Below are 23,093 nucleotides of genomic sequence, written 5' to 3'. Positions count from 1 at the left end.
ACGTTAATAACTTATAAAAAACCAATAATGGTATTCAGAGATCAAAAAATTTAACTTACGAAAAAAGTAAAAAGTAATACATTTTAAATTAACTAAGCTAAATTAAAAGTTATTAACTTTTTTTTTAATTTAACTAATTGACTAGTTATCATTCAACCTTGGTTTTAAGTAACAATAGGGAAAAAATAAAATACAATAAAAAAATACGCGAAATTCAAGATTTCAAATGGAGAGGAATTCGCGCCTCATTGTTAGTGTCGTCATTAGTGACGTAGCAGCCTGAAGGTAGTCACGTTCTGGGGGTCAGCTGGTGCGAGAAGGGGCCCGCGGCGATCAGTTCTCTTCTATCGCCGCTGCTTTCCGGTTGCGGTGGCACGCGAGCTTGCGAAATAGGAATCCGTGCGCGATATTTTTTCCATTTTTCTACAAATTATTGTCTGTGTCCCAAAAGGGCGTCTTTGGTGCTAAACGGATTAAGAGAAACGTGACGGTGGCCCTTTAAGTGTCTGCTCCGAATAGCGATTTCCGGACATCATAGACTTCCGGCGTGAATATGTGAGAAATCGAATTGCAAGGTATGAAAAGTTGCGATAAAGTGAAGAAATGATTTTTTAGAAAGGATATTCGAGGACTCTTAAATTGTATTGAAAATCAATGAAACCCTTCTTTTGGAATAAATTGTGAATATTATATAGATATTATGAAATAATGTATCCTGTAAGAATTCTTCTTACGTAAAAGAATAATAGAGAGATTTTTTTATATTTATATTTTATAATATCAACGAATATATTCTTAACTCTTTTTGAGATTTTTTGTGATAATATGTCCTTAAATATATAAATGATTCGATCAAAAGTGATGCTACTGAATATATTCATAATTGAGTGAATTATTAAATGGCCATTAAATTCTTTTGAATCTCAATTTTAAAATCTAAATGTGACATAAAAGCGGTCATTTTAGTTGATTGAGAGAACAATAATAGAAATCTTTCACGAAAAGGAAATGAATTGAGAAGAATCGCCGGTTTTTTATTGCGATTAAAGATGCTGATGTGGTCATTCAGTGATGTAGCTAAATGCTAAATGCGAAGTAGAAAAGATAGGCGTGCCATGTTTTATTATTTTATATCAGTATAATGGAATTAAGCATTTTTCAAATATGACTCCGATAAAGTTCTAGAAATAAAATTTAAAAATATTTATTATCTTATATATGTCTTTATTAGATTAAACAATAATTTTTTTAAATTTTATATATATTATATTATAATATTATTCTGCTATTGAATTGGAAATTGATTTAAAATGAGTTTGAAATAATACAATGCACTTTCAAAAAGCGTGAAATGCTATAAAACAAAGCATATATGTTTTGTCATTGTTTGATTTATATATTTTTTATTTATTAATGCAGTGTCTTTCCTTAATTTTTGTTTAAATTTCTTTTTAATTACTGTGTTATCAGTGAAACTTAAAATAATTGGTAAAAAAAAACAGAAGATAATCAAATAACAGTTTAAAGCTGATTTTTAATTTTTAAAATTAGATAGTCATCATTCAAAAGGAGATCTCATTAATTTGTTTCATTTCATCCGATCTTTTGTAGCAAGATTGACAGTCTCGCGAATTTTTATCTAGAGCCGGCCCTGATGATCCAACGATATAATGATCGAGCAACCCAATTCGCACGCGTTTTATTCGCGAATTCGCGATAAGGATCGAGCGAGAGCGAGCGGAGAGCGTGATAACATGTACATATACACTGTAAAAAATATGTAATATATTACATAAAAATATGTAAAATTACATAAATAATAAGCATAAAATTGCACGAAATATCATGAAAATGTATACATTTTCGTGCAACTTTACAATCATTATTTATGTAATATTTTACATATTTTTTAATGTAATTTTACATATTTTCTTTACAGGATATATAGAAAGAGAGAAAAAAGGAGTAATTTCGGGTCCCGCGGTGGCTGTCAGTCGTGACGTGCCACGCAATCAATTTTACCATCTATCGTATGATTACCGTGATAAATGCGCGTGTGTCGCGTTCGTGAAAAAAATGAAAGAGACAAAAATACGGGATACAGGTGCGCGCCGAACGTCAGCGAGAAGAGGTGAGAGGCCGATCTTTCCTCGCTCCTGAACGCGTTGCGTGTTATTTGTACACGCCAGCGTGTACTCGCTCGTAACGTTACGGTATCGACGTACTACGTGTTCTACAGGGTGTCCCTGGAAAAAATCTGTAGAGAAATGCCATCGTTTTTTGACAATTAATTGATGTCGAATCGTCAAGTAGTTTTCCAAATACAATATCTTTCTCATCTATCTGGTTAGATTTTCATTTATTAAATCAATATTTATTTCTGTAGCAAGCATCTGTATCTGTACATGTTTAAATTTGTTTGTATACATTATTAGAAAAATTTATCACATCTTGATACTTAAAATAATGAAAATTATGATTAAATTTTATAGAATAAAACATATCGCGATAAAGCTTAGAAAATTGCTAACAATTTTTTGTAAAGCAACAGAGTCTGTAAAAAAACTTGAAAAATTTTATAAAATTAAATTCTTTAAAATGTATAAATAAATGAGAAAATATTATTCTGCATACTAAAAAGTTACGAATAACCAATTAATAAATGAAGTTTGATAAGAAGAAGCGATCTTGGATCTAGGAGCGAATAATACCGTTCAAAATTTCTCTATATTAAATTTATATTTATTTATTTATTACTTTTATTTAGATTCACTTGGATCTTTGAATTACGTTTCGATGGTTTTGGGACACCCTATATTTATTTTATGCACTGTATGCTCATGCTCATGCTCGGTGTCGCGGCACACGGTCTTGATATCAGTTTTAATCACTTTTAATGTATACCAGCAGGTTTTGTGCGGCGAAAGCTGCTCCGGATTTATAATGAAACTAGTTATAGTAATAGTTAACTCTCGAATTGCTAGAAACAGAGTGCAATCGCATTGTAATATTCTAATAAGGAGGAAATATAGCCGCAAACATAATAGATATTTAAATTGTATACTAAATAAGTAATTAAATACAATATTAATTTTATTTAGTTAAGAAAAGATTTAATATTGAAAAAGAGGATATCGTTATTTTCATTATATTATATTTCAATATCTTGCACAACAAATAGACAAAACGAAAAATAAAAAATGTAAGTATGTTGCATAATTACATTTTGCTTGATTCGCGATTTGTCAAATTCCAGAGAAGTTCGTCTTTCCTCACTTTCATTAATTGGAGCCGCAATAAACGTCACTTATTTTTCTACCGCCTGATTATAGACAATGATTGAACAATCAGATTAGAGAAAGAGCTATTTCTTGTTCATGTCGTGCAATAAATGTCAAGCGTTAAAGATACGAAGATCAGTGGATTTCATCCCTAGTTATTAACTTGTGTTATATTTTTTAAATATTTTTATATGTTAAATATTTTTATATTGTTATATTAGTAATTATGCAAGAATAAAGTAAATGATTTCGACATAAATTCTTATGAATAAAACAAAATTTAATTAAAAAAATATATTGTTTATGTACCCAGCCTATTTTTCAAATTCTAATATATTAATCAATCACTCGCGAATTTTTATTATTTGATCTTGTTTCTCAATATACTGATAATTAATGGCGAGGAAATGCTATGAGGAATCCGAATCACAATGCATCACGCGATCTAGATTGTCAGACATTTAACCATAATCAAAGCCCATTAGAATGACAAAATATTGTGCATAATTGACAGTTTGCATTGTTAAAGCGAAATAACGTTTGCGAAATTCGCAACAGCTTAGTCAGAGATTGCGATGTAAATGACCTATAAATCGAATCCATTTGTGCTTTTTATTCGATTGTTTTATATTTTATCAAAATTGGGTAATAACTAGTTAATTAGTTAAAAGTTAATAACTTTTAACTTAGCTTAATTAATTAAAAATGTATTAATTTTTAACTTTAACTAAGTTAAATTTTGTTATCTCTGAATACCATTATTGTTTTTTATGAGTTATAAACCTATTATTTTAAAATTAATGTATTATTAATTTTAATGTTCATTTTCATCAATTATAATTACTAAAATTTGTATTTCTATATAAAAATCAATACTAAAATAATTACTAAATAATACTAAATAATTACTAAAATTTGTATTTCTATATAAAAATCAAAATATCCGTATTGTTGTTTGTTATTATAAATTTTTAAAGAATTAAGAAACAAAATTCTAATTTAATATAACTAATGTTTTTAAAAATTAACTTTTGATTTAACAGCAGTTAATTTAATCTTAACTTTAACCGAGTTAATTTTTTGCTCATGCAACTTTTAACTTAATACTAAATTAATTTTATAAGCAACTATATAACTTTAACTTAACTTAGTTTAAAAAAATCATTAACTTACCCAACCCTGTATATTATGCGTATAATTATATTACAATAGTACGTTTTGTGTGGAATCAATATACCTTATCGCACAAATTTTTTTAGATATCGCGCTTCATCGAATTATCAGATAAAATTAATGACATACGAGATATTCAATTATGTATTTATCGCATTTCTTTGTCATATTTTATGCGATCTATATTAAAATTTATGAAAAGATTTATACATTCTTGAAATAAAAAAATTCTAAAAATGTTAAAAAAGAGATATATTAAAAATTATTTTTCTTTCTGTTAAAGAAAGAAAATTAAATAAATTTTTGACGTTATTGGATAAAAATATACTTTGTGCCAATTGTAAAAAAAATCATTTAAAAAATCGTACATTTTTGCAATAATTAGATACAAAAATTAATCGAGATCGTATCGGTTTAAATTCCTCCGACTTACCGTCTGCTACTTCTAACTAGAAGAAAGTGTGTTATTTCTTAGATATGTCTGAATAACGATTGCATCATAATGCATTCAATTTGACGCGAATAGCAAAATCGCAGGTAGTTTATTTGCTGCATTCGCGGCCGCGCTTCCTTCGTTATTGCATAATATCGTGTTGAACAAGAATATTGCTTTCCTAATGAAATCGCGTGACATCGGATGTATTGCGTGTATTTTGCAATGGCTCGAGCTATGAAATATTACAGGGAATTGTAAATAATTTTTATTTTAATAACAAATTACGAGTTTCACGAACCGTGATGTATTCGCGTTAGAGTGCGAACATCGGAATTTATCGCATTTTATCGTCTGCACTGGGAAACAAGTTTTGTTGCATTAACACAATTTTTGTTAATGCAACAAGATTTTTTTTTCAATGCTGATATGGAAAATTTAAGATTTAGATCTTAGATTTCGATTCGCGATCGCGGTCTTCTGTGACTGAGACTTGAAATTATCACACTTGATGAATATTTATACATATAGACCTTTTATCAGACTTGCAAATATTTATATTCGATTTTGTGCTCTTGATATCGATTATTGATTGTCGTTAATAAATTAATAATTTAGCCTGATGAAATGTTAAGGAATGTCGCGAAAAAAACGACGTTTCGTAAGATTTTAATTAAAATCTCGCTTAATTTTTTTGATGGATGCAAAGTTACTGTAAAAAAGTAGAATGTGTATAAAACAGTCGACACATTATACGGTATTTATTTCTCGCCCGATGAAGAATGATTCAAGCGAGGAATAAGTACCGTAAAATGAGTTGATCTTGGTGCACAAATGAGGTGGATGACGATGAAGATTTTGTCTAAAATAATATTATATTTGCACAATTTTTAGAAAAATTTATTTTAGAATTATTATTTTACAACTTTTAATCGTGCAATTATACAATCGCAAAACAATATTTACAAATATTCGCGATATATTAAATATTTATAAATATTTACAGTTATTTGTTAAAATTGAAAATTAAACGATTACAAATCATATAGTATATCGCATCTGATAATTAATCATACATCTATTTTTAATAAATAGTAGAATATAAAAAAGTTAAAAAAATATTATATGACACTTTTCTTTCTATAATACTCTCTATCATAATAAAAAATAGTTACAATATATTAATTATATCTTACTATTTGCAAGAAATAGAATAATTACAAAGGTTTGATATATTTCTGTAATTATAAGTTGTCTGTTTGAAACTCGTTTAATATCTTACATCAATAAATTTTAAGCATTATTCTCAAGCATGTTTAACGAGAAAAAAATCGATGTAAAAGTGTAAACTAAAAAACACGAAGGTAGAAATGTAATAATACTAGTCTTGGGGTCATCACATTATTAAAGATGTGTTTACAGACATATCTGTACATAAATAAATTGCTGCACACGTCGTTCTAAAACACAGTAATTTGATAAAATTGAAAACGAGTCTATTATCCAAAGGAACACAAAGTACGAGGTGTAATGTGTAATAGATATTTACGTCTATACTTTACAGCTAGATTGTATCCGTGCTATGTAACATGTGGCCGATAAATATTTTTATCTTATTGCACAGCCGGCAAATCGCGAGGCTGTAATTACTGTAGGTCTTCTTCGCCGTGGTTCTCATTTCTCTTATCTAAGACTAATCCTTTATTACGAAATTACAAAACGTATCACAATTCTAGATCCATTAGGATAAAAAAATATATACTAATTTATTAATGATCACATTAATTTTCTTTCTTCGCAGTAGAAGGAAACGATTGTTTCAAATAATGTACTTTGAAGTATCCATAAAATGTCAGATTTTCCTCAGCATTATCCTGGAAAATATATAATGAACAATTGTATGAAAAATATATAATGAAAAAAATGTAAGGATTTTTCAGAGCTCGTAGTACTGATTAAGAATTGAAAAGTGAGAAATAGAGCGGTGGTTTCACACGAAAAAACAAACCGTTTCGAATTAATCATTATTATGTGAATTGCATGTTGATCTTTTACAATATAGACCAAGATAATTTTAGCAAATCAGTATTATCTTGTCAATCTTTCTCGTTCAACATAGCAAACAATTATTGGAAAATCTCTTTACAAAAATTCAAAAAATATATTTTATACATAATTATAATCGCTTCGAAAATATATATCAGTAAATTGACGCATAAAACAATCTTTAAGATGTTTTTAAGATGTCTTTTGGATATTTTATATCACAAAGTTTCTTTAAAGATGTCTTAAAGATTTCTTAATGATGTCTTTATCATTAAGACATTTCATTTCATCAGATCATCTTATCAGATACATAAGAATGCAAAGGATTAAAGATATTTCATCAGCAGGGATGTGCATTATTTGAAATAGATGTATTTAAAATGGAAATGTGAAATGTAAAATTCCTATGGTTTTTATTTTCTATTTTTTATTTCATATGTATTTTTTTTGCAAACTAAAAATTAATCGAGATATTAATAATATATATATATACGTAATAATCAAAATGTTTCTAATTCACATGTATGTATATGTATATATTTATGTAATATTTTATTTTTTTTGTATTAAAAATATTTTTTTATATTAAAAATATATAAAGTTTATATAAAAGAAAGTTTATAAAGAAAGCTTATAAAGTTTGAAGTTTATAAAAATTTTATAAAAAAACGAAGACTTTAAAATATACATATGTATATGGAAAAATTTATTTTATTAAACATTTTTATTTCAAAAAAATTATTTCAAAAATGCCCACTTTCTATTTCCTACTTTAAATGCGTGTCTAAAAAGCATTTTGCATTTTGCATTTTCTATTTTAAATGGATTTAAATACCCATTTTGCACATTCTTGTTCATCTGGCCCTACCTTTTAATTAATTATTGTATATCGATCTGCCAGTTTTGATAACAATAACTCTTGCGATCTTAAACATTCTCTAATTATAAATTCTAGGGCTGGGTAAGTTAATGATTTTTTAAAACTAAGTTAAGTTAAAGTTATAGTTGCTTATAAAATTAATTTAATTAAATTAAAAGTTGCATGAACAAAAAATTAACTCAGTTAAGTCAAGATTAAATTAACTGAAGTTAAATCAAAAGTTAATTTTTAAAAACATGATTTATATTAAATTAAAATTTCTTTACAAATTTATAATAACAAAGGAATTTTGATTTTTATATAGAAATATATTTTTTGGTAATTTAAAAATAATACGTTTATAATTTATATAAAAATCAATAAATGGTATGAAGTAAAATTTAACTTATTGTTAGATAAAAAAAGTTATTAAGATTCAAACTAACTAGTTGAAGTTAAAAATCAACACATTTTTCAGTTAAAAATCATTAACTTTTTTCACACCTCGCAGAGAAAGAGACGAGAATGCCGTTGTTCAAGGCGCGGGCTACGTCGAGGTCGCCGATAACGGAGAAAGCCGCGAACGGCGTTCAGTATCGCAACCATCATCACGTCGGCGATGACAACAATCATGACGGAGGCGCGAGCGGTAATAACGGTTCCGGTAGCCGGCCATGCAATAATAACGCCGCTCTTCAGCCTCGCGAGCAGCAGACGAGAGCCTCGTCCAGGGACTTGATGAAGTCGCCTCCGCTCGTCTTCCACTGCCAGCTGGCCCACGGAAGTCCCACGGGACTTATATCGGACTTCAGCAACGTCCGCGAGCTCTACCAGAAGATTGCCGAGTGCTACGACTTGCCAGCTGAAGAAGTAAGAAGACTCGTTTTGTTCGAGAAGTTTAGTTAAGGAGAGAAAAAAAGGAGGATTCAATGAATATAAATTCAAGGCTTTATAGCTGCTTCATGTCAGACTTCAAGTGACTCTACTGTTTCTTTGCCAGGTGTATAAGCAGTTGACTTGAATGACTTTTCTCTTTGTAGGATATCATTTTTTTTTCATCTAGTGTTAAAAGGTGAAATTCCCACGTCGGATTCCAGTGTGTTTTATTTATTCATTTTTCACACATTCTTTATATTTTCTCTTCAAATTCGTTTCTATCTTTACAAGTTTATGATTTTTTATTGCAAAGCAAAATTTTATTCGAATAATAAAAAAATATAAAAAATAAAAGAGACGATTCATGACGAAGTAGACGGCACATACGTAAAAAACACATACGAAAACCAGTGTTTCCAGTACGAAACGCCCTGTGTAGGGAAACACGAATCCGGAAACGGCGGTCACGGACCGCGGCATCCTCGTTGATCCGGCGGATACGTCTATGTAAATGTGTAAGAGAGAGAGAGAACCATGTGTAATTCGATGTTGTACACGCGGTTGTAACCAGGTCGCTTGTTAACTCGTTATGGGTCGCTTGAAGAGCGGGTTCGAGCAATTTTTCATATTGCGACGTCAAAATAAACTATTGCACTTTACCGTAGTTATATAAAGAACATTAACAAAAATAAGTCCGTATTTAATCCAGAAAGTTTGGGAAATTTAAATTGGAGGTAGTGATCAAACTTTCATAAGATTACGATATATGTAAAACCATAAGAATCTCTGTTAGGTAAAATTTTAATTGAAGTAGTTTAACGTAAAGCTTAGTAATTTTCATTAAAAAATTTAAGTAGAAATTGTTCGAAATTGAGAATGAATTAATGAAAATTAAATTGAAAAATTTGACGTTCCAGATTCTCTTTTGCACACTCAACACGCACAAAGTGGACATGACGGAGTTACTAGGTGGACAAATCGGTGTGGGTGACTTCATATTTGCACATAAAAAAGGTTTGCATAAAAGAACGAATCATTTGCTATTTATAGAAAAAAATAAAGAATACAAAAATTTCGTAAAATTAAAAAGAGGAGCATATTTGAAAAAATTGTGATGGAAATCGAAATATCAATTTCTATTTAATTTATAATTCTAAACATGTTCTGAATTATTTTAGACATAATTTGTTTTTGAATTAGGATTAAAAAATCAAATCAAATAAAATTGTTTCATAGACATAATTTGAATCCCATTTAAAACAATTTATGATCAAAGGCAATTCATCAATTTCACTTGATTAGATTAATTTTAATTAAACGTCAGTGTAACTAAATAATTGGAGCAATTTTCATTTAAGACACATCGTAACAAAACTTGGTATAAATCTTTCTCGTAGTATTTTACTTGGAATTCAATAATATCCGAATAGTTTCACGAACATAAGTGAAAGAGAGTAACACGTTTCTGATGCAGGTCGACCGAAGGAAATCGAGCTGGTGAAGACGGACGATGCATTAGGTCTGACTATCACCGATAACGGCGCCGGTTACGCTTTCATAAAGCGTATAAAGGAGGGCTCCGTGATCGATAGAATAAAGGTGATCGAGGTGGGCGATCATATCGAGAGAATCAACTTGACCAGTCTCGTGGGCAGACGGCACTTCGAAGTAGCGAGGATGTTGAAGGACATCCCGAAGGGTTCAACGTTCACGTTGAGGCTGGTGGAGCCGCAGAAAAACGGCTTCGGCAGCATCGGACCGCGCAGTGATCCCAGGAAAGGGAAGAAAGTTGGCTACGGATCCGGCAAGGAGACTCTGAGATTCAAAGCTGACGGCAGCACGCAGATCATAGAACAAGTACGCGTAAAAAAGTGCTAAATAAATATAAAAACTGAAATCTCTCTCTCTCATCAAAAAAATTAGATATATAGGTGATAAATTTGTCAGAAGTTCTCAAGATGTCATAAAAAAAGAGAGAATTGAATGTATTTCATTTTTCTAAAAATATTATAAATAAAATAAAATATTATTAATATTATAAATATTTTTTTAAAATAAATATTATATTATAAATTTTTTTTTAGATTGACGACGCGGCTGCGCTGGGCGTCGAGAAGATCAACACCATTTTGGAGAGTTTTATGGGAATCTCCGATACGGAATTAGGTAGATTTTTGGATCCTTAGATATAAATAAATATATGTAATGAAATCTTGTTTGTCATTTTTTTTCGATTTTATAAGATTCATATGCACTTTGCCAGATTGAACAAAAAAACTGATTTGATTTTGCAGCTACTCAAATCTGGGAACTCGCCGAGGGCAAATGCAACAGCATAGATTTTGCTGAGGCGATAGACAATTCCGACTTGGAGGACTTTGGCTTCACCGACGAGTTCGTCATCGAATTGTGGGGCGCCGTAACTGATGCCAGAGCAGGTCGACATCGATGACGCCGGGATCGATGATGAATAAACGATCAGCGATACATATTGAAGGAAGATAAACGGCTGAATGCTACGTTGAAACGACATTTTTTGGATAAAATTATTCGTAAACGAGTGTTCTCCCACGTGAAAAGTGGACATTCGTTTATTCTCCTCTGTTACCATCAGGATTCTGGAAGCTGAAATGTTTAACTAGTCGTGGTTATCGAGATTTACGCTTCTTAAAAATTTTGATTCGATTTGCAAATTTATCAATACGACAGAATTAAGCATTCAACGGCTAAAATGCAGATTGAAATCTGTAACATTCCAAATATTGTATCGTACATTGTGTCATACAGCAAGCGCAAAGTCTTTAAAGAAAAGAATAGATGAAAGATTTTTCGCAGATTGGATTATAAAAAATTGAGAATAGCTTTTATATTTTGCCGCAGTAAAAAAGAATTTTGTTATTAAGATTGAGGCATTAAAATTTTATATATTAGAGAAAAGTATTAATTTACTTCAGAGCGTTATTTTTTCTCTAATATTCTCTTCTCTCGTTTTTATTTCTTTCATTATTTATTCTTTCATTTTTTCCATTGCATTTCTTTTTCCTTACTTCCTCTATCTTTATTATATTATTTTCTCTAATCTTTTCTTTCATGTTTCTTCATCTCCAAATTTATATAATATTATTAATGCTCTAATCAGCTGAAAAGAGAAGCAACAACAAAATTCTATCAAGATTTGATATATGTATACATATATTATTTTTCGAATCACGTCACAATTGCAATGTTATAATAATAAAAATTTACGAAGACAAAAAGTTTATTGACATAATAAACTTTATCAGTTAATTATTATGTAGACTAGTAAACAGACATGTTAAGAATTCTAATTAGAATTTGCTGAAAATAATTCTGCTAAATCTGCAAATTATTTCGCTATAATAAAAAATTTATTCTTATCTAGCTCTATCAAAGAGATAACGATTTCAATATTAAAATGCATTTGCAGATTATTTTGCTTTAGCAGAACAAATTTGTTTTTATGTGGATGCGAATTTATTCGCAGATTTTTCTATTTATTTTACAAAAACAAAACGAATTTTATTGTAATATCGAATAATAAATCACGAGTAACCAAATTTAAGTAATTACTTTTAAATAGAATATACGGTATCAATAACGGTTTTACTACTATAAAAATCTTTTTATTCATGTACATGCTAAGCAGATACGAATTTTGATTTTCTTAAAGTTACAAAACAATTTTTGTTTACTATTTATTCGAATCGATGTCGATCTAAACATATGAAAAGCAATTTAATATTAGCAACGATTAATATTAATTATTCGAATTACATAGCGTAAACATGTTGACGTAGCGTTAAATTCATGTTATCATGCTAGTAATCAATATTGATGATATTTATTCTAATGTGAGCCAATTAATATCCATTAATTTCCGAGTATTTGAAAAATGTTTCGCACGAGTGATAAGAATGAATTAATATATTTTAATACATATATATAAGAGCGAATAAGTTTACAATGTGAGAATAGTGTATAAGTGTACAAAAAATTATTATTTAACTACTGGCATAATAAAATAAGTCTTTGTAATATATGCATAATTTTTATATGATTTTATATATATCGATTAATCATAATGCAGCCGATGAAAACAAGTATCTATATATATTTATAGAATGTAATATCGTTGTCAGTAACTGACTTCTTTATCTGACAGAGATAACAAAGTATTGAAGAAATCAGTCTTTAAAAAACATGTATTATTAGCAGATATTACGCAAGTCATGCAAGAGTGAAACAGCATATTGTTTGGTCTCTGCAAAGTGTTTAAACTGTAAATCAATTTATGATGTAGGAAACACAAGTTATAACTTACATTTTTTGGAAAATAATATAAAATATCTCTTAAAAAATTGAGTCATTGTTACATTTTTTAAAATATAGAATAAATCAGAGTTTAACAATATTTTAAATATATATCTTTGAAGTTCATAATTAATTTAGAATTATTTTTATTACTTTTAAAAAAATGTTTGATTAAAAGTTCAATTATATTTTTTATTGTAGATTTAAAAAAGACAAGATTACGGATATTTATGACAAATGACAATAATACAATAATAAATTAATTTCTTAATTTTTTCATTTAATACCAATTGGAAAAAGAAAGATAATTTTTCAGAATGTTATATAATATATATTATTTGATATATTATATAAATATTTATTGAGCACAATAAATAATCGTACTTTTGCGCTCATAAAATTTTTGGCATATTTCTTTTTGTTTTATGTAATTAGTTATATATTTAATTATTTAATATCTCCCATAAAACTTCAAATAGAGTTATTGGAAAATCACACATAATTTCATATATTACAAAAATTAAGAAAGAATAAATAAAATATATCTAATCTGTTGTTATGCTATCTTATATAGATTATTTCTTTATTATTTAGATTGCAGTTTCACAAGATTCATTTAAAGCTCACGTTGACGTTATCAAATTGCATAAACATGTTTTTGTTGATAGAGTTTTTATATTATCTTAAAAAAATCGGAGCCGGAATAAAAAAGAGACAGAGAAAAAGGATACATTTTAAGATCTCTGTCTTTTTTTACATTTATTATACCTATAAATTAAAAATGTTTCTTATCAGATTTAACAATAAAAAAACAATACAGCGGTATGTATAGCTTTCGGGAAACACTTGCTTTTATTTATTAATTTAAACAATCAAATAATTGTAAATTATTTATTTTATTCATTTATTTATATTTATTTATTTTTTTTTCAATTTGTAAAGTACGTATGTTAGTTAATAATCAGAAACGTTTTGGTTTTATTTATTAATTTAAACAATCAAATAATTGTAAATTATTAATTTGTTTATTTTATTTATTCATTTTTTTTAACTTGTAAAATACATATGTTTATGATACTGAATATCATCTGACATCATCAACCAATCAGCGAATCCCTGATAAAGATAACAATTCATCGAGCATGTACGCGTATATCTTTTTCATTCTTTTAAATTTGAATTCTCGAACTTCGATATCTCGTTTTGCAGTATCGATATCGACGCGCATGCGCGAAAAGAGCCAGCTGGCCCGATAACCTAATCTGTCAGTCAGCATCTGCGCTTCTGTGCGTAAGCACTTAATAGGGGGGTTTACTTCATTTTGCCGGATACATTTCAAAACAACATCGAGATTAAATTTCCTTTACGACGAAAATAGAAATAGGAATAGAATATCGCAAAACAAAAAAAAAAAAATTAAAAACTGAAGAATATTGGATCAAAATTATAATTCGTATTCAACCTTTTATGCGACCAGACAAGTTTTGTGAATAATAATTGGTTATTTAATATACAGTGATTATGGCATTTGTATTAAAAAAAGCCAGTGACGTGTTTCTGCGTTTGAGCAACAACTCGCGAGTCACTCAAGGTTCTATAAAGATATCACGGGTAAACAACATTTTTGATATTCTTTGATACTGCGTAAAAATTACATACATAACCTGTTTACTTTATCTAGCCCCAGATAATTATTTGGAATTTATTCCTATTTATTTTTTGTAATAGATTTTATATATGAGATTATTAAATTTTTCATTAATTTTTATTATTATTCACACAATTATAATTTTTTTATTTCACATTTTTATATTTTTTCTCAATATTATATTTCCATATCTTTTGATATATTTCATACTTTATGTCAATACACAAGTATAAAATTAGTTTATTCTTTATATTTTTTAAACATTGACAAAATTTAAACATTAAGACACTTTTACGAAGTCTGACTCTTAAATCTTATTCAACAGGTATGCATTGCTAAGTTCTCCATCAAAGCAGATATTCCACAAGAAGAAGAGGAAATTGAAAAGTTGAAAGCACCAGTAGGGAATGGTAAAGTATTTAAGAATGTAGAGGAAGCTGTATCTGATGTGCATAATGGAGCCAAGCTGTTGGTCGGTGGATTCGGTCTTTGTGGCATCCCAGAGAATCTAATATCAGCCATATTAAACAAGGGTACTAAAGATCTAACTGTAGTTTCGAACAATGCTGGCGTAGAGGACTTTGGATTAGGTTTATTGCTGAAAGCACATAGAATCAAGAGGATGATTGCTTCATATGTGGGTGAAAATCCTGAATTTGAGAGGCAGTATCTCAGCGGTCAGTTGGAAGTTGAATTAACACCACAGGTAATGGAATTTCCAGGACAGAAAAATATTCGAAAAATATTATAAATATTATAAAAAATATTATAAATATTATAAAAGTATTTTAAATATTATAAAAATATTTCTGCAATTTTTTACAAGTCAGATTTTTATTTTAGGGCACTTTGGCGGAACGTGTGAGAGCAGGTGGTGCTGGTATTCCTGCTTTTTACACTCCCACGGCTTTCGGCACTATTGTGCAAGAGGGCAACGTTATCCTAAAGTACGACAAGGATGGTAATGCTGAAATCTCGGGCGAGCCGAGAAACGTCAACCAATTCGATGGACGAAATTACGTCCTGGAGACTGCGATAACTGGCGACTTTGCGCTGGTGAAGGCGTGGAAGGCTGACACCGCGGGGAATCTGGTCTTCCGAAAGTCCGCCAGGAATTTCAACCCTGTGATGTGCAAAGCAGCCAAGGTGTCCATCGTCGAGGTGGAAGAAATCGTAGAAATCGGCCAATTAGATCCCGATCAGATACATTTGCCCGGCATTTTCGTGGATAGAATCATAAAAGGACCCTCTTTCGAGAAACGAATCGAGGTAGACATGGATTGATATTTGTCAGTATTATTAGATGTATTTAGTTGTGCAGATTTTTCATGAATGCTATTTTTTCCATCATACATGTATGCAGAAACGATCAACGAGACAAACTATGAAGCCCAAGAAAGTGACTCCAGCTAGCAAAGCGAGAGATAGGATTATCAAACGCGCTGCCCTCGAATTTAAAGATGGAATGTATGGTAAATATGATAAAAGAACAGTATAATTTGTCTGCATGAGAAATATGTAGATATACTGATTTTAAATATCCAAGTTCCCTTATTAGTTATTTAATATGATGAACATTTTACAGCCAACTTGGGAATTGGTATACCTATGCTTGCTAGTAACTACATCCCGAAAGGTGTGAAAGTGACGTTGCAATCAGAGAACGGTATTCTTGGATTGGGTCCTGTCCCGGAGACCGAGAACGATGTCGATCCCGATCTTATCAATGCTGGAAAGGAAACTGTAACGGTGCTGCCTGGTGCAGCTTACTTTGGCAGTGATGAAAGCTTTGGCATGATCCGAGGGTATTTAAACTGTCTTAAAGCTGATACTTTTTATCGCACAAATATTGAAATATATTCATACATCACATTAGCATATTTAATATATATATATATATATATATATATATATTAAATATGCTAATGTGATGTATGAATATATTTCAATATTCTATATATATATATATATATACACACACATACATACATACATACATATTTATTATTTTGTAATTATAAATCTCATCTCATATTACTTTGCATTATTAATTAGAATTACAACAAATTTGCTACAATTTTCAAAAGAGATTTAATTAAAAAGTAATTTTACTCGATCTTAATGAACAAATTTTCTTCCGACAAAAAAATTCAAGATTTAGCATTAAAGATGGCACATGTAAAAATTTAGTTGCTAGATAGTGTAATACATTAGTGCATTATACAAATACTGATCTTATAGAGAGTTAAAGAGAACAGCTTTAACAATGTTGTACTTTATAGAGGACATATTGATTTGACTATTCTTGGAGGCATGCAAGTATCGGAGAATGGAGATTTGGCCAACTGGATGATACCAGGTATGATGGTGAAAGGCATGGGTGGTGCTATGGATCTGGTATCTTCACCAAATACGAAGGTAGTGATAACTATGGAGCACAAAGCCCGAGACGGAAGCCCGAAAATTTTGAAGAATTGTACTTTGCCTGTCACAGGTAACGTCTCACAAATATTTCTACATTAATATTTCGTAATTTCTTAATTTTGTCTACGTTATTTTATAATATTTTATTATTTAATGTCACTAAAAGCAATTATATTTTAATGCTGATATTTGCTAATATATGTTTATTTCTCTTGCTGCTATTTTCATATATGTAATTATCTCTTTTTGTTCCTTCAGGTCAACAATGCGTAAACTTAATTATCACGGATCTGGGAGTATTTGAAGTCGTGCCAGGAGAAGGATTGAAACTTATTGAAATTGCGGCTAATATCGATATTAGTGAAATTGTCAGTTCGACGGGTTGCGAATTTAGTGTTGCCGATGATTTGAAAGAGATGGGACAAGTTGAAGTTGATGAGTCATGATGTGTGAGTCATGAATTATAAATATATTTCATAAATTATAAATAATACACGATATAATTCCGCTTAATTATCAAAAAGAATTTTTTTATTCTCTTATAAACTATATATACATGACTCAAAAATTAAAAATTTCACGAAAATGTTTTTATTATGCGAAGAATGAAACGCAAACAAAAAATAGGACTGCTATTTATGTTGCAAAATTTTCTATCAATATTCTTGTAATATTTCTATTTTTTATAGATGGTAGTACCTCATGTAATATAATGTAACATCAGATAATTGTTATGACTAAATGTAAGTATCTGTTATTATGTTAATTATATTTTATTGTACACGAGAGATTTAAATATTTGTTTTTTAAAATGTACATATGGTCTTCTTTTCAATTGAAAATTACGAAAACGATTTATATGTACGATGTGTGCTTTTATGACAAAGTCATACATATGCTGTATCATAATTAGCATTACAATATAAATGCAATATTTTGTAATATATATATATATATATATATCTTATAAAATAAAAATTTTTAATATTTTTGATACGCGTTTCTTTTTCTCTCTCGATCATACGATATTAATCTTAATTTTCATGTTATTTACAATTTTATATACATTGAAAATTGAAATTAGAATTATTCAGCTCCAATATATCCGATTGTCAACGCAATACATACAATTTTTTATTCTCTAAATTTAGCTTTTACTCTAGCGGGTAGCGGCAACAGATACAAGACGCTATTTAATATAATAAGGCCAACGGCGAACGCTAAAGAGATCAGCAGATTCAGATCCACGTTCAACACCTCGGATATATTCTCGCCCTCCTTGGTGAAGCGTTCTATTAGATAAGTCTTGCCGTCAGGATATCTGCAGAGCTCGGCAGAGCTTGGACAGGCGAAGCTCTCGTTGTAGGGCAAATTGGACAGAATAGGGGTGTCGACGACCAGCTGATTCAGCGCCAGAGAGGCGTATCTAGTCGGCAGCGCCGTGGACACCATCGCCAGCCAATAGGGCAGATTCCTCAGGCTGCGAATCGCTCCGGACGCGACTACCAGGGACAGCAGGGTCATGTACAGCACCGTGATCGCGCCGGTTATGGGACGACCGACCACCATCAGCACGGCTACTGTCACTTGCTCGGCCGCTACGTAACTGGACCACAGAATTCCGGAAGCGTACGCCCACGAGGGCAGGTCCAGCTCGAGAATCGGCACCAGAATCCCGATGGTTATCAGAGTCGATATGAAGCTCAGCGGAAGACTCAGCATGGTATACGCTGTTAGGAACATCGCTCCACCGTAGAGACCCTCCCGTTTCTCTTGATAGTATCTCGCGCGGAAACCTGGAACTATATCAATCCTTAATATTAAATTGAACACAGAGATTAGAAGAAGATTTAATATGCAATTAAATAAAAATAGAAGAGAAAAAAATATTTAAAAAATAATATCCTTGAAGTCAAGGGAATTGGAAATTTGTAAGTAAATTAGATATTATAATAAATTAGCAGGGGTTCTTACACATAGGATAACTTACACAAAAGTGACGTCACGGCTATCCCGGTCACGTAAAATAGCGTCAAGACGTTGAAAATCAAACCGCCGGTCTGTAAGAATATTCTTGATTGAACGGGACTCGAATGCGAATACAGTATGCTCATCAGGGCAACCAGAAACGGCAGCAATAGCAGACGAGCAGCGAAATGTCCCAGGCCGATCTTATTCAAGGAGAAGGTAGCCGCCATACCACGTCTATAAATATAATTTATTATATAATATGATCGCGAATTATTATTCTCTTTACAAGATGTTTTGTGAGAAACTCACAAATAAAGTGCGAAAAGAGTCGAGAAGCATCCGGGCTTGATTCCGCGACCTAGACCCTTGTGCATGATCCCCAGGACGTCTTTCATGCTGTGCGATATCTGCGGCGCTTCCTTCATGTAAAGCACTCCGTCCACCTTGAATTTCTCCACAAGGACCGAGATTTGTTGATTCGACTCCAAGAAGCGATCTCTGGATCGGCGATCAACAGTCGATAAGCAAACTAAAGAAGCAAGAGATTTTCCAAATTAGTTCTAAATCAGATTGTTAAATCAATCAGTTCCTTCAAACGTAAGGATCTGCGTCAAGAGAATGTTAAACGGAATTAGCTAATCTTCCTCGACACTCACGATAATACATTAAAGGATTCTCCAATTCAGGACACGGGAAGCCGATGTAGGTGAAGTAGTCCAGCATGCTTCTGGTAGGTCCCGAGTAGACGACCGCGCCAAGACACAGCAACGTCACGCGACTGACGAAGGGCAGCACGTCGGATCTGGGTGTCTCCATGGTGAGGACGACAATGGAGCCGCGTCTGGTCGCGTAGGACCACAGCATCGAGACGATGAGGTACGTGTTGAGCGGATCCGTGTCCCAGGTCGGCTCGTCTAGCAGCAGCAGGGTCGGGTCCTTGGCCAGCTGCGCTCCCAGCATCAGTCGCCGATACTCCGGCCTGGTGAGGTCGTTCACCGACCTGTTGGCGACCTGCGACAGCGCCAGGTCGGCGAGGGTCTGCCGCACCCGGGCCTCGCGATTGCTCAGGTTGCCCAGCCACGTGGCATACGTCAGAGTCTGACGGACCGTCAGACTCGGCAGCAGATGACACCTGTGGGCCACGTAGCCCCCATGACGTCGGAATAACTCCGGAGTCAGCAGGTTGCCGTTCAGGGTGATCCTCCCTCTTGTCTCGCCTTCCGCCCTTCCGGCTGAAACAGGATAGGTTCTTTGATTTAGATGTGTTGTAACCACTAACAATGTTGTTCTATTTTTTTCTTTGACAATGACATTTTTAATTACATAAATTTCATTTTATTTTGTTTAAATAAAATTCAAAATGACATTTTTAATTAAATTTATTATTAATTTATATATATGTTATATTTATATATTATTAATAAATTTTACAATGACATTTTTAATTATTAAAGCGTGATGCAAAGATGCACTAAATAAAAAAAGGAATTAATTATGAATGTAAAAATGGTAACTTTAATTAAATTATTATCATGGAAAAGTTATAATGGATACGCTATGTTTTGCAAATGATTGAAATTAATAGAAATTACTTTAAGGCGCGATAATATTGATTGGAAAAATGATTGGAGTTATTCACCGATAACATCGAGGAGTGCTCGCTTGCCGGAACCTTTCGATCCTAGAATGGCTAAGACTTCACCGCCGTGAACACGGGCTGATACATCTCTGAGCACTGCGGTGGCTTCGGATTTGTTAATGCAACTTCCTTCGATTACTACAGAGGTGGAATGAAACACATTGGATATGTCCAGAATACATTCGGATGGAATCATCTTAAGGATCAATATTAAGTTCGGTTCCCACGATTACATTCCTCGAGATAACGCTTGTGAAGCTGTGAAGATAAAGATTGCATACATTAATTTCATGAAAAGAATAAATTTTATCAAATACGATATGATAAAGAAAAACTAAATAATTCGTGCAATTAAAAAAATAACTTTGTGATATATTAATTGTTAATCGTGATAATACATTTTAAAATATTTCAATCATTTGGAATTATTTGGACGAAATTATAATATAATTATATATAATTATATTATAATAAATAATAATGTAATATTATTTTCATATCTTTCCCACTACAAATAATTAATTGTAGAAATAATCCTATTTACAAAACAATCTTCTCTTTGCAATGTATTCAATTTATTAATTAATATATTTTCACTTATTAAGTCAAAATTTTCGAATGAGGATAAACTATAATTATATTTTTAATTAATGACAACAAAAATTAGAAATAAAAATTAATATAAAATTAATATCACAAAAAAAGAGATACAAACTTCTCAGGATATTAGAAATAAGTAATATCCGTTGCAAATAACATTTGGAGTACACTAAGGAGCGGAGCTGTCATTAGATCCATCCGTCAACCGCGTACTTGATCGTCGAGCGTGCACTTAAGTAAAGAGTCGACGCCTCGCGCTAACGAGTTGTCGCGGAAAAGTTCGTTTGCAAAATAGGTAGATCTCGATAAAACGCGTCAACGATAACAAAGTATTCTCCTCAGAGCGGCTGTCGCGGTGCGAATTGCAACGCGTACTGAGATCGCCGCGCCGCGAGCGTAAAAGTGACTCGCTCGAGCGAGGCTGGGACGCAGGAAACGCGTAGCCGCAGGTATAACGATACCTGGCTGGCTGGGAGTTGGCTCTCCTCGAGGTGAATGTCTTCTCCTGACGCGAACTCGCGCGATGGAAGGGAGACCGACCCAGGCTGAGCATCGGCGTAAGAGCAGCGCGATGAGGGAGATTTTCCGAGGACCCTGCGAGACATTCTTCGAATTCTTTGTCTGAAATGTCCGAAAAATACATTTCATATTGGGTATAAATTATTTGAATATGAATTAGTAGTTATATACAAATCAGGAATGCAAATTTTGTGTGAATTGTGAAGCGTTATAAGATGGAAATTAAAATAGCATGTTAAAAATTAGGTACAAATGCTGTTTGACAGTTTGACTTAGATGTAAAATATTTTCAATATTTATGGCAAAATTAAAATGTTGCTCTTCTTATAATAATTTAAAAAGTCAGAATTTTAATTATACATCGTATAGGATGACGTAGATAATTTTTTTCAACAAATCAAGTATAATTATATTAAAGAAAGCACTAGCGGATACTAAAAAAAGGATAATGGAAAGAGAAGATTTCTACAAAATTTGATTAAACACTAAAAATATTTTCGCAAATTGGAATTATTGGAAGAAAAGTTTAAAACCACCCTCCAGGATCCGCCAGTGAAAGAAAGCATATACAAAGCTATTTTAACAAATTAATTTCACATTAATTAATACTCTTCTATACTTGAATTCGATTTCCTTTCATTTCTAGCTTGAAATCATTTTTTTACTCTTCCAAAAAATTTCTTAACTCGAATGCACGTGTACTAAAATGAGCGAAATGCAGAAGAAAATCGCGGATCGAATTGTAAAATCCAAAAGCGAGTTTACGCCACTGGGAAGTTGGCGAAGTCGACGGTGGGGCACGCTCGGGCCCCAGAAGGGAGAAAACTCGTGGGGGCCTCTCGGCGGGTCCGTCCGTCAGCGGTTGAGCACAGGACTCCGGCGAGTCGCGCGAAACCCGGCGCTTCGCGATCGCCGCAGGAGAGGATCTTTCTCGGCTGGGGAATAATCCCGACGACGAGGAAGAGCTGGAGAGACCTTGTGTTTCCGAATTGTGCGTCCTGCCGCGAAAAGTGAATCCCTCGACCGGGAGGATCGACGACCGGCATGGAGAGAAGGCAGCAGCGTCGTCACCGTCGTGACTCGACCAGCTTCCAAGGTTGAAGGCCCAGCGCGCATACATAGCCGGTGAGTCATTATCATGAGGATCATGCGGCGCAGCCTCCGCTTCTCTTTCTCTCTTTCTATCCTTTCATCCTGTCGTGCACGCGATTTTTTCCGTTCCTCAAATCCATACCTTCGATGTTGCTTGGCCTCGGTAGATTCCTGGATCGAAAAGAAATTTCATGTGTATT

At 31.9% G+C, this 23,093-nt stretch overlaps 4 protein-coding genes across 5 annotated transcripts in view; 3 read left to right on the top strand and 1 right to left on the bottom strand.

Moving 5' to 3' along the window:
• Positions 1 to 323: 323 nt before the first annotated feature.
• kermit (PDZ domain-containing protein GIPC-like protein kermit) lies at positions 324 to 12,728 on the top strand. The gene is made up of 6 exons (XM_029300330.2): positions 324 to 575; positions 8,304 to 8,662; positions 9,586 to 9,682; positions 10,143 to 10,525; positions 10,753 to 10,834; positions 10,963 to 12,728. Exons 2-6 carry the CDS (start codon positions 8,318 to 8,320, stop codon positions 11,118 to 11,120), a joined length of 1,065 nt encoding a protein of 354 aa, XP_029156163.1. The 5' UTR covers positions 324 to 575; positions 8,304 to 8,317; the 3' UTR covers positions 11,121 to 12,728.
• Positions 12,729 to 14,260: 1,532 nt separating this feature from the next.
• SCOT (Succinyl-CoA:3-ketoacid CoA transferase) lies at positions 14,261 to 19,378 on the top strand. Of its 2 annotated transcripts, XR_014925156.1 has the most exons (9): positions 14,261 to 14,611; positions 14,974 to 15,354; positions 15,492 to 15,917; positions 16,012 to 16,120; positions 16,234 to 16,453; positions 16,931 to 17,142; positions 17,331 to 17,521; positions 17,762 to 17,815; positions 18,224 to 19,378. XR_014925156.1 is itself a non-coding variant. In XM_029300325.2 (8 exons), the coding sequence occupies exons 1-7, from the start codon at positions 14,522 to 14,524 to the stop codon at positions 17,516 to 17,518; spliced, it is 1,626 nt and encodes a 541-aa protein (XP_029156158.2). In that variant the 5' UTR covers positions 14,261 to 14,521; the 3' UTR covers positions 17,519 to 17,521; positions 17,762 to 19,378. The 2 variants fall into 2 exon arrangements, 1 of the variants encoding a protein (XP_029156158.2); XM_029300325.2 differs by having other exon boundaries at positions 17,762 to 19,378.
• On the bottom strand, positions 17,378 to 21,737 carry LOC114928955 (ATP-binding cassette sub-family G member 5). Its single transcript, XM_085484748.1, has 6 exons — positions 21,398 to 21,737; positions 20,683 to 20,940; positions 19,700 to 20,275; positions 19,353 to 19,572; positions 19,063 to 19,277; positions 17,378 to 18,874 (listed from the first exon to the last, which is right to left on the bottom strand). The coding sequence occupies exons 2-6, from the start codon at positions 20,876 to 20,878 to the stop codon at positions 18,207 to 18,209; spliced, it is 1,875 nt and encodes a 624-aa protein (XP_085340874.1). The 5' UTR covers positions 20,879 to 20,940; positions 21,398 to 21,737; the 3' UTR covers positions 17,378 to 18,206.
• Positions 21,220 to 23,093, top strand: part of LOC114928954 (ATP-binding cassette sub-family G member 5) — a 21,368-nt gene continuing 19,494 nt past the window's right edge. Inside the window, exon 1 of the mRNA XM_029300322.2 lies at positions 21,220 to 22,926. The gene's annotated coding sequence lies outside the window, so the exon portion shown is untranslated. The remainder of the gene's footprint in view (positions 22,927 to 23,093) is intronic.

The sequence above is a fragment of the Nylanderia fulva genome, unplaced genomic scaffold, assembly GCF_048542155.1.
Source record: "Nylanderia fulva isolate GAGA-0341 unplaced genomic scaffold, ASM4854215v1 Scaffold31, whole genome shotgun sequence".
Taxonomy (NCBI): Eukaryota; Metazoa; Arthropoda; class Insecta; order Hymenoptera; family Formicidae; genus Nylanderia; species Nylanderia fulva.
This window is presented reverse-complemented; position numbering and strand designations above follow the sequence as displayed.